This window comes from Vanessa tameamea, chromosome 25 (assembly GCF_037043105.1).
Source record: "Vanessa tameamea isolate UH-Manoa-2023 chromosome 25, ilVanTame1 primary haplotype, whole genome shotgun sequence".
NCBI classification, from domain to species: domain Eukaryota; kingdom Metazoa; phylum Arthropoda; class Insecta; order Lepidoptera; family Nymphalidae; genus Vanessa; species Vanessa tameamea.
In genome coordinates this window covers 8,765,935-8,778,994 of record NC_087333.1, presented here as the reverse complement: position 1 = coordinate 8,778,994, position 13,060 = coordinate 8,765,935, and the positions used below count along the sequence as shown (strand labels likewise).

Here is a 13,060-nt window from a genome sequence, read left to right as displayed (position 1 = left end):
AGCTAATACACCACCAATCTTATGAACTAAGATGTTACCATTCAAACTGGAACACAACAGTACTAAGTATTGCAAATAATCATGTAAATATTTTTATAACTTTTTACAATAATACTACAATTATTACTTTTGCTATTACTGTTTCTGAGTTTAATTATATATATACTCTTTACATATAATAAAATTGGAGTGTCTGTTTGTAATATTAAAACAACCGCTTTTTACTAAATGCATATTTATGTATGTATACACGGTACATACACCAAAAAGAAACATTTTTTTTCAATTTTTGTCTGTCTGTTTGTTTCGGCTAATCTCTGGAACGGCTAAACCGATTTTGACGGTACTTTCACTGGCAGAAAGCTGATACTATAAGGAGTAATTTAGGCAACACTTTTACAACAATAACTCTTTTCTTAAATTCAAACGCGCACGAAGTTGCAGACACAGCTAGTATAATTATAAAGTTATTTTTAAGCATTTACTTCCAAGTTAACTCTGGGAAAGTTAACGAAGTCGCCATAAATACATATGAAACTATCCTTCTATTTCATTAATTAATAAACGGATTCTAGAAGCTAGAGAGCTTGAAGCGCGGTGTGAATACTCACCGCCATTTACAAATATTATGCTGGCACGCGAATGTCATATCACTGAAAGCTCACAATAGCTTAAAACTTTAGTTTAGTTTAGTTGACGTGCTCAACTTGCATCATCTGTGGCTTACGCTATCAGTCGTGATACTCTGCGTTATATAAAAATAAAAATAGATTTATTAAGCACACAGATAATGCACAAAACATCTATGCAAACAAAATAAACGACTAAAACAGAAGGAAATATCAGGGAGAACTAAAAAACAATTAAAAAAAACTTCAGAAAAATATAAACATAATAAGTAGGCTTATAAAAAAATAAGAAATTACAATATAAAGATAGATACACCAAACGCACCGGCAAGTTTGTGGGGACACAAATATAACAATAGAAAAAAAATGTAATGTGTAACCAAATTTTTGTAACAAAAATCCGACGGTGTGTTATGTACTCTTGGCCGAGCACTTACAACACGCCAGCGCCGCATTGTAGAATCTGAATAGAATTACTACGAAGTATTGGAGTAATAGAATTTTACATGAACATTTATGAGACTAAGAGCCGAGGCAGCGCAGTGGGGAAAACAGATTTTAAACTGAAGATCATCGCGTTCAAAACTACGCTGGCTTTTTAAATATGTAATTATGATCATTATTAATTACTGTTATGCTTGAGGCTTTGATTTTATTTGATTGGTAGGCATACATGACTTTATAATACAGTTAAAAATAACCGATCAAAATTTTGATACACATATTCGTTACCATTATAGATATAACAGTCCAGTCTATACCAGTATGTGACGAACGAGTGGTACTCACACCAGTTAGCACTAAGAGCTATCTGAAATCAACCGAAGTCCTCGCTGAGCCTTTTAATATGGGTCTGTGTTCATTATTAATCTCGAATTTCGAAAGCGAACCAAATAACATGGGACTGCATGTGTCTTCAAAGTACAAAAGTACATAGTACTCTAAATCTATCGCTTGAACACGGAAGCCTACCAAACAGCGATACATTGTCACCAATGAAAATTTTCCAAATCGTAAAACCAAATACACTCAACAACATCATTACAAGCTTCACAAATAAAACGTGACGAACAGAGGAACAGACATTAAATATTGTATTTTGAAACGACGCTCTTCAAAGCTTTCAAATGAAACATTAAAAAAGCAATCCATTAGCCGAAGCAGCCATCTCCGATGCTGTAAATGGCAGAATTTATCCATAAACGTGTAAACCCTCGCAGTATCAATACTTTATATTTTATTATTGAAAGTATTTCCCGATTTTGTTTGTTTGATGCCATTAATATATTTTTTACACGAGTGCCCGAAAAGGAATGTAATATTTTCAGGATATGTGGGTGAGTTTTTATATGGTCTTGGTATGGGCATGTTATGCGGAGGAATGAGGACCATGTTGTGAGAAAGGTTTTGAGAATGGATGTGGATGGATATAGAGGTAGGGGACGACCCAAGAAACGATGGATGGATTGTGTGAAAGACGATATGGTTAGATAGAATGTTACTAGTGAGATGACGTCCGACAGAGAAGTATGGAAGAAGAAGACATGCTGCGCCGACCCCAAGTAAAATTGGGATAAGGGCAGGAGGATGATGATGATGTGGGTGAGTTTTTATTCGAGCTGCCTTTTAAATGCCTTTTAAATTAAATGTATATATGGAATCGTTAGAAGCCTTGTTATCTATAAATTTTGTCGAGTGGTTTTGTGTATATATTTTTATTGCATCATTAAAAAAAAATGCTTTAAATAATAACCGACTTCTAAAATTTGTCTGAATAATAACGATTCCAATAAAAAAAATATGTACATGTAAATTATACCAATGAGATTAAGCGGGACTTTGCAGCTATAATCAAAATAATTAACATATATTTATATAATCATACCTTGTCGTCGAGGCAGCGTTAAATCGTCGGTTCGTTAATAAATGGAAATACTTAGATTAGCTCTTGAAATAAGGTTTCAGTGTGGTTTGTGCTCGATTTGATTGTTACTGACAGTTTGCTGTCAAAATCATGACTTCGTGGTTGCCACGGAAGGAACGGTTGGAAGAAAAACAGATTGATTCAAGTGAACGACCATGACCTCACTGCGCCATGTTAACGAACTGACGTGAGAACTTTTAACTCGGCGGTAAGGTGTGCCCGTCCGGGTATCTCCAAACAACAATATTTAGTATTGTTGTGTTCTGGTTTGAGGGGTAAATGAGTATAACAAGAGACTCACGGATATATCATCTTAGATCCCAAGGTCGGTGGCTCATTGTTGACGTGAGGAGTTATCAATATTTCTTAATGCGTCAATGTTTATTGCCGGTGAAGACCACTTACCATCAGATGACCCATTTGACCGTCCGCTTATAACATAATACAGAGAGCGAGATCATTCGGCTGGACGCTATCTTACTGTGATCCCCTCAAATATACACTCGGATCATAAAACATGAAGGCGGCGCTCGGAACATTATTGTAACAACTAAAGCTCAGTGGTTAGAACGCGTGCATCTTAACCGATGATTTCGGGTTCAAACCCAGGCAGTCACGACTGAATTTTCTTGTGCTAAATTTGTGTTTATAATTCATCTCGTGCTCGGCGGTGAAGGAAAACATCGTGAGGAAACCTGCATGTGTCTAATTTCAACGAAATTCTGCCACATGTGTATTCTGCCAACCCGCATTGGAGCAGCGTGTTGGAATATGCTCCAAACCTTCTCCTCAAAGGGAGAGAAGCTGCTAATGCTATGCTAATGCTAAAGCTAATACAAAAAACTAATACGCAAATTCCCGGTAGTGTGAAACGACGCCTCTATCTACATTTATATTATAAAGTAACTGTCTGTTACTTCACGCTTGAACTGCTGAACCGATTTAGATGAAATTTGGTTTGCAGATTGTCGAGTCCCGGGGAAGGACTTGGACTTTTTTTTTATTTTACCCCTTCAGGTGAAGACATAGGTTCCGCTTGTTTGATAACATAAAAGTAACTTATCTTAGATTTGAATTATTTACGTATAAATGTTGTTACTACACATCCTACCGGTAAATTGCATTATTCTTATAAACAGTATACTATATACTAGCTGTACCCGCGAAATCGTGCGCGTTGTTTGAATTTAAGTTATTTGGATATTGTAGCGTGATTTTATTTTTATTCTATATATAATTCTAAAATAAAAGTAGCCTAAGTTACTCCTTATTACATCCGCTATCTGTCAGTGAAAGTCCCGTCGAAATCGGTCCAGCCATTCCAGAGATTAGCCGAAACAAACAAACAGACAGACAGAGAAAAATTTTGGTATATGTACCGTGTATACATACATATGCATTTAATAAAAATGGGTTATTTTAATATTACAAACAGACACGCGAATTTTATTATATGTATTTATTATATAAAATATTATAAAGGTAATAAATAACCTTTTCGCATCCCGTACACCTTTAAACAAAGCATTAATTTCAATCGTTATTTAATAAGGTTTGGTTCAAAACTTACCCTAAACCAATATCGACGTTGTATAAAGTTTCCTAGTCCGGGATTGTCCCCCTTTCTCCTACCCTCATTTGCTGCTGCAATATTTTAACATAGTTAAGTTAATACTAACAAAGTTTTCTTTATGAGTTAGGTACGAAAACTCTTAATTTATTGAATATGTTAAGATGTATGTATTTTGAAGTATCTTAGACGGAGTAAGATATAAATATGTCTGTTTTATTGCTGCTGTTAGTATTTATTAGATATTTTCACCAATTGAGCATAATATAATATATGTTTGTTACCTGTAGTTGCCCGCGGAACCGCTCGGACCGTGTCCTTCGGCCAAAATATCAAATATAAAAATATACTTTATTATAGTAGGCTTTTACAAGCACTTTTGAATCGTCATTTAACAAACTATTTAAAGTAAAGCTACCGCCGATTCGGAATTTAGATTCTAGAGAAGAACCGGCAAGAGACTCACTAGTTACACTTTTTCAACATTTAAAATACTAAGTTATGTTATAAATTTATATAATATCTTCCGCCTGGAAGTCAACGAGTATTAGCTCCACGCAATTTTATCATCTGATATACATCTTGTATCGAATAATATCCTTTTTTTATTAATCCGTTTTATACAAATGATTTGAATTCCTTGGAGTTCAATCTTCATAAAATTTGTTTCAGTGGTTTAGCGGTGAAAACTTAACAGACAGACAAGTGCCTGTTTTGTATTTATAATATATACATAATAGCGGTGCCCGCGACTTCGTGCGCTTTTAAATTAAACTGATTTTTTATAAATAAATCTAAAGTAAAATTAGCCTAATTCATTCCTTATTATATCAGCTATCTGCCAGTGAAAATCCCGTCAAAATCAGTCCAGCTGATATTAGCCGGAACGAACAGACGGACTAACAACAATTGAAAAAAAAAAATTTGGTATATGTACCGTGTATACATACAAATGTATTTAATAAAAAGCGGTTATTTTAACATTACAAGCAGTCACTTGAATTTTTTATATATAGAAATACTCGCGTTGCAGAGTCTACTTGAATATTCAATATATTAGACGAATATATAATTGTACTTTCCACTTTGATTTCAAATGTAAAAGTACATTTCCGTTTCTCCACGTCATTGGGTTATGTATATAAAACGATAATTATAATGTCGGTGATTGAATCAGAGCGTCGGCGGCCGATGTGAACGGCGTCCTCGCACCGGCCCTTAATCGAAATCCAGTACAACGTCAGCGTTGATTAATTCCAATAAAATCCCTTCGTCCATTGACTAATGTCATTTTGTTTTTCTCTTTAGTCGCTCAACAGCAATTGTTGTGATGATACAACGGAATGTATATTTACTTTAGTTATATTGACTCATCAGATATACTAACAAACGGTTAATGGAATATTCGAGGTTTTTGAGAACTAATGGCGTCCGTCTGCGGTTGGTCTCTCGGTCATGAGACAGACGGTGTGACGGTCCGAGGATTTAAATCAAATTTAATTTATTTTATGAAATTCAAAGTGCATGTGAGTTGAATTGGTTAAGTAAAGTATATCTTAGATAAGATTTCAGCTTAAATTCCGAAGTATCTTGTGTTTATAATTAATTTCATGAACGGTGGTGAAGGACCCTGTGGCAAATTGCGTTTGGTTGCATATGCTTAAACGCATATTGGAGCAGCTTGGAATATCTGATGGTTCCACACCTTCTCCCAAAAACCAAAGGATTGACACACTTATACAGTCAGAGTGTACAGTGCAGTAGCTAGTCGACTGGATATGATTTGTGTTTAACATCAATCAATATTAACAGCTCTTAGCGCCTCAATGACCCGTAAACATTATATACGACAACTCGTAAAATCGCACAAATTCCGCCACACAATCCATGATGATATCCTACTGACCGATTTCGGCCACAGCGGCTGGATGTTACAACCAGGTAGCAATAGATGGCGCTGATTAAAAATGACACTTTCCTGAATCGCGCTGTATATATTCGCTACTGGGTATATATAGTGTTAAAAGTTATATTAAACATATAACTTACTTCTTCCTGTTCCCTAGTTACTTTCACCATTTGATCCCTCCATTATACTTAGACATAAGCAATCATTTTAAACGGATACCCTTGAACAGCACTGAATATGGACCATTGGTATAAACTGATTTAAATGTGCGGGCAACTCTTCTATACTCTCTACTTCTTCATGCTTAGACCGATGAGACGGCTACTTGTAAGCCGACACGACAGGAGAGTTCTGGCACAGCATAACTTATTTTTCATGATACCGACAACTTCCAAACTCCGAGCTGCTCAAAATTTCTTAAGTGAAAAATCAGGAGCTTACGATAACTACCAGACAGACGAGGCAGACGAGGCAGACAGTTATAAAGTCCAACAGTGGGCGTTGATAACCGCTTTAGTAACTAAAAATAAATTCCATTAAACCAACGACAAATATAACCTCTGCAGAGTATTCTAATTTTAAATAAACCAATCACTGAAGCTGTATTCACATCCATTAACTGAGATGCTTTGGGGGATTAAAATATATCGTTGGGTTTAATACATTTATCCAGCAAATTTATAAAGCTAAACTATGCTAATGGAGAACCAATTAGAGTTATAGAATTTTATAAGTACTGGTAAATAAAAGAAAATTAAAGCTGTTTTTAATCCAATTGATATAATTGCAAAAATGTCTAAAGAAAAAAACGGTCCGTTCGTCCGTCCGTCTGTCACTAGTCTGTATCTCCCGAACCGTGATAGTAAGACACTTGAAACATTCCCAGATGATGTATTTCTGTTGCCGCTATAATATTAAATACTAAAAAAATTTAAAATATATTAAAGGGGGCTGCCATACAACAGAATTTATTTTTTGCCGTTTTTATAGATAATTGTACGGAACCCTTCGTGCGCGAGTAGTATTCGCACTTGGCTGGATTTTTTATTTGTTTTATTCCAAATTGCAAGCAGGAGAAACCACAAACCTATAAAATCCCTACTAATGCTATAAATGCGGAAGTAACTGTTACCTCTCCACGGTTAAGCCGCTGCACCGTTTTAGATTAAACTTGGTATGGAGATAGATTAGATTAGGTTTTCGTCATGGAAATCATCAAATAATGAAAAGTGGCATGGAGGTTTCTATGGTGAATCAATAATTATTTAATTCTTAAATAAGGAATATAAAACTAATTCTATTCATTTAACTTTTCGCTAACTTAAATACCGACTTATTAAACTGGGGGTTCATGTACTATAAAGTCCTACTAATTCCACGCGGATAACGTCACGGGTACTATACACAGTAGCAGCATATCAATTTTCCACTGCTGGGGCCTCCTCTTCCTTTTGAGGAGAAGGTTCAGAGCATATTCCACCACGCTGATCCAATGTGGGTTGATGGATGCACATGTGGCAGAATTTCTTTGAAATTAGACACATGCAGGTTTCTTCTTGTTGTTTTTCTTCCGAGCACGAGATAAATTATAAAGACAAATTAAGCACATAAAAATTTTGGTGCGCTTGCCTGGGCTTGAACCCGCAATCATCGGTTAAGATGCACGCGTTCTAACCACTGGGCCATCTCGGCTCAACCATCTCACCAAAACTTATTAGTATAATTATTTATAATAAATTAGTTGAAATACGGACATTATAAAAAAGTAAAGTTTGTCTGTTTGTATGTTAGCGACTATTAAACTACTAGTACACTGAGAAAGTATTCATCCAATTCTATATTTCACTGGTAGGAAGCGACCCGACTGGTAGGAACACCCGAGCACTACAAGGAAAAAAAAAATATATCGTATAATTCTCTTCAGTAATAAATTGCACCCGTGCGAAGTTGGAGCACGTTGTTACTTTCAAGTATTTCTACGGCCTTCCAGTAATATATCGAGTCCCTGAAATTAGTTGGAAGACTTTGAAATATTTATGATCGATGTATAGCTTGTAGTGGTCAACAACCATAACATATAACGTTATCTATGGATTCCTGAAATACTCGGAATAAACCGTTTTTAAATTCATTGAACTTTAAAGACCAATTATTTGTTCTCGCGTAAAATGGAAAATGTTCAACATTTTCGTTACATAAATATGACATAAGTGTAAACAGTACGAATATTTGTAAAACTTTAATTAAAATACATACTAATTAAATCGATTATTGAGTCAAACATAATGGTAACCAACTACCATCAGGTGACACATTGGACAGTCTGTCTACCTAACACTGCGCTGGATATCGGTCACGTAACGTGTCGCGTCTACTTCTTTATTATGGATCCGTAGTCTTGCCGAGACATGTAAAAAATTCCCCATAATTGACGTAATTATAGTCATTTATAACAATATATTTATATATCATGTCTAACTCAAGTGCCACAATAATCAACAATAATCCAACAAGTGTTATGTTGCTAGGTGAAATAGGTCCGGTATATGTACCCTCTCTAAGAAACTGGTCCAGTTGGTGACCCAAGAGCTAGAGCGCTAGAAGCACCTAGAGGTAACAGTGCCAGCGTCCTGTGTGCAATGCCACAGGATAATCTTCTGGCATCACGCAAGCGATCTCGTGACTCCCCCTAGCAGACAGGACAGCTGGTTTTTTAGTGGGTATTCTAATGCATTCTAGGCACCAGCGAGTTCCAGGTACACATCCCCCCCACTTCATGTGGGGTAATGGAAGGGTATTTCCCACAAGAAAATAAACGAAAAATCTTTTGGTCGACGTGTAACTTTTTTATTTGTTTTGGCGCTGTCCCACTCCTTTAAATAACATAATGCATGCATGCAGCATGTATATATGCTCAGTTTTTTTTACTATTATATATATTTTAATTGATTAGTAAAATAGAGAAGAGCCGTGAATAAGTGAAGGTGGATGAGAATCTGTCACACGTATCCACCAACCTGCATTGTAAGATTCATAAGTAAGAGCCGGACTTTGCCCAGCAGTTCAACGTCAACAGCCTGTACTTTACCATAATTTTTCGCATTTTTTATTTTGCAAAGGTGATAATATCAAATCAAATTCGAGAATGGCTTGTCCAAAGTTCCTCGTGATAAAAGCATTTGTAGCGAATATGTCGATAAATATAATATCGGCTGTAAACTCCGTTCCCAGAGGAGGCCCGCAATCAAACGCCGCTTACACGATTGATTATTATTCACAGCTCATTCCCGCTCGGAATCACATGCTAATTCAAATTAACATGCTTCGTGTAATTTTGAAAATTGCTTTCGTTCTTTAAGAAACAAAACCATAGATAAAAACGGATATAGGTATACTTTTTTTTCTTTCGCTTGTATTGTGATTAGGATTTGCAAAGATCCGATTTAATGGGTACCATCAAGTATTGTTTTGTTCCAGTTTTAGACTGGGTCAATAAGACCCTGACCCATTGGGTCGAAACCCACTGACACGGTAGCTGTTAGCTAAAAAGTACATGAAAAAAAGCCTTTTTATTTTGACAATGTCATGTAGGACAAAGAATGATCGGCCTGTTCGGCGTTTCTATGTCAAATTGCTACAATGATCATCAACTCTCAACAATGGATTCTTTAGGGTTGAACTCGATGTCACAAAAGGTCAAACTGAGAAGATATTTTATCTTTGGTGGCATAATGTCTTACGTCCTAGAATACTTAAGCTAAAGCTCTATTTTCTTGAAAATTAACATAAAATAATTTATACATGTATTTACTCGTTTATGTATTTAAGATGATATAACGCAGTTATTAAACCACGGAGATCTTAATAATATAAAAGATCGCGAATTCAAATTCGGGTGAGTCAATTTTAATATATTTCATTTGTGTTTACATCTCGTGCTCGAAGTTGAATTACAAAGAGAGTCGGAAACATTTACTGGAATGGTCACAACTGACGTGGTGGTAACTCCAAGCCTTTTCCAAATAGAATGGTTGCTGATTCTTTTTAATATTGAGTATAGAACGTCATCTGAGGGCAGGGGCCTCAAATCTTTGTATTATCTTCATGAAATGATTTTCATATTACACGATATGATATAAAAAGTAGTTGGTTGAAGGATGAATAGGCTTTTCGGAGACGGGAAACAGGTGTTACTAGTTTTTCTTTACTTTTCGTCTTTATAGAACTATTGTCATTGACAAAATAATCAATATCATTGTGGATATATACTATTCTTGTTAATATACTGTGATGTCACCGTAAGTATACCATAAAATCATCCCGAAGGGAATCCTGAGCTCTGAGATAACTGTTCTTTTTTCGGTGAGTGATCCTAATAAGCAGGGATGCTATGAATATGTAATTTCGTGTCTATATATGGATATATATTACCGGTTTCAGATACGGTGTCCGATTCGAGATTATTTCGGATTATCCAATTGTTTCGGATGGTTTCGGATGGTTTCGGTTATGGATATGAGATTATTTAGAAATTCTAAAAGAAAAACTTGCAAGATATTAATTTAATTTTATTTGTAGGCTATTATTATCATAGTAAAAAAAATATATTAAAATACAATAAACTAATTTCTTTAAGTATAAGTTAAGTTTAAGTTACGGTTACGGAGCTCCATAACATCTGCTGATAAGCATTTTCTGTACAGGCTTTGCAGAGTGCAAAGCCAAACATGTCCATAGACTACTTAGCTAATAATATTTAATTAAAGACTTATTTTGTAACCTTCTATATAAACTTCTGTTTGAGCCAATTTGTTATATTTTTATTGTACTATATATATATATATTTTTTGTAAATATTGGACAACATCACATACATTACTCTGAACCCAATGTAAGTAGCTAAAGCACTTGTGTTATGGAAAATCAGAAGTAACGACGGTACCACAAACACCCAGTACCAAGACAACACAGGAAACTAATGAATTTTTTTCTACATCGACTCGGCGAGGGAATCGAACCCGGGACCTTGAAGTGGCGTACCCATGAAAACCGGTGCACACACTACTCGACCACGGAGGTCGTCAAAAACTATGAAAATATGCAAAATATATAATCGAGAAATTTCAATGTCAGTTTGATGTCTAACCTTCGTCACTGCGTATATTGCGGAGCCTACCTGCAAGGGATGACTAAAGAGAATTCCACAAGAGCTTCGAATCTATAGCAATGCCTAAAAATAGAAAGCTGTTGTTTTACATTCGGCTGGGTAATTACTAAACATTTTGTTTTAACTTTGTTAAACTACTAACATTTGTTAAAACATGCTGGCATGCTGACTAAAATTAGATCGTATTAACAGAACCTGTGTCTGTTTGTAATATTAAAATAACAGCTTTTTACGAAATTCATATGAATGTACAGCGTGGTACAATACAATACATGGTACATACACCAAAATAACATTTTTTTCAATTTTTGTCTGTCTGTCTTTTTGTTCTGGCTAATCTCTGGAACGATTGGACCGATTTTAACGGGAATTTCACTGGCAGATAGCTGATATAAAAAGGAGTAAATTAGGCTTTTTTAGAATAATATATATGTCGCATCCGGTCAAGCGTACAGACACTCAACGGAACGAAAAATGCGCCTACGGTTGTGAATTTGACTTCGATGTAGTTCTGTGCTAACTTCAGAGCGCTTTCGACAGAGTCATGAAGGCATCGCTCGATTCGAGGCAGATTACTTACTGCAAAGCATTAGCCGAGTGAGTACACGGAACTGTCCTACCGTTCCTGAAGTACTGAGTGTTATCATTCTTATTTTGGTTTTGATTACTTTGTGTGTTAACCTAATAGTGTAATAAAGATTAATTAAATATTAACTAAGTGTTCTTTGTATTATTTTCACGATTACCAACTGTGCGCCCACACGATGAACAATAATAGTGACAATAGATCTGATGTCCCACCGACATATATAATAATAATAATAAAGTCACGCTGCAATGTCCAAATACAGTCCACTACCGCGCGCTGCACTCGCGTTTGCCACCAATCCTCTGTCACGTCGGGAGCCTCCCACCAACGACTTAATATCACAAAAGCTGCCCAATATAGAATTAATAAGTTACAGTTAAATCGGCGAACTGAACAATAACTTTTTTAACTTTAAATTAACTCAGTAATTCATGTACCTACTGTTGTTGAATCATTTTTTTCAATTGATTTATGAAAACATTGTTATCGTTCCGAAATGGCGAATCGTAAATGACAAGGAAAATAATATTGATAAAGAAAATGTATCATTGTCAACAGGTCGTTGTCATGGGCAGCAGTACCACATCAGATAAGACCATCAACACCAGCACCGATTCAGCAGCTACCGCCCTCACCTCAGTCACCGGCACTGATGATTCCATGGACGCAGAACCCGACCTCATCGACGCAGATCCCCCTCAACAACCACAAACTGAACCTCAACAGAACCCCCCAAGCACAGCTCCTCCCCATTATCACCGAGCGCAAAATAGCTGCGAGTTCGATGCCCCCGCTTATGCCATCCCCCAATCTGCGACAGACACACTCGACTCTCCCAGACCTGGCCCTGGTAGATTTATCTTTGATGTTCCACTACCGGATCCAAAAAAAAATGAGAAACCTCGCAATAAAATTCAAGTGAGCCAAACAAATCAGGGCGGGCCGTCCACGTCCATTCAAATACCCTATGATCCAAAGGTTGACCCACCAAAGAGTCCAAAATGCACTCAAGTGAAATACGAAACTCACTTCGATTTTGAACCTGAAGCAGTGAAGAGACGAGGCAGTGAGCCAAGGTTGAAGAATAAGCAGAAATTGGATAAGCAGGAATATTATAAGGACGAGGTTGCTAAATTACGGAGGCAGTTGGAGGGAACAGAGGTATTTACAGCGAGTAGGAGACGCTCGTCCACACACCAACATTCTGTTCCGCCGCCATCTTCAAGAAGGCAGTCAACGGGTAGGATCCTAGTAATCTTAATTAAAATAAAT

General features: G+C 36.2%; 1 protein-coding gene across 2 annotated transcripts in view; it reads left to right on the top strand.

Annotated features, from left to right (window-relative positions):
• The window catches only part of LOC113392859 (uncharacterized), a 156,418-nt gene that overhangs the window by 117,291 nt on the left and 26,067 nt on the right, over positions 1-13,060 (top strand). For both annotated transcript variants that reach the window (XM_064219052.1, XM_064219051.1), the window contains exon 4: positions 12,347-13,028. In XM_064219052.1, coding sequence (XP_064075122.1) covers positions 12,347-13,028 — 682 coding nt within the window. The remainder of the gene's footprint in view (positions 1-12,346; positions 13,029-13,060) is intronic.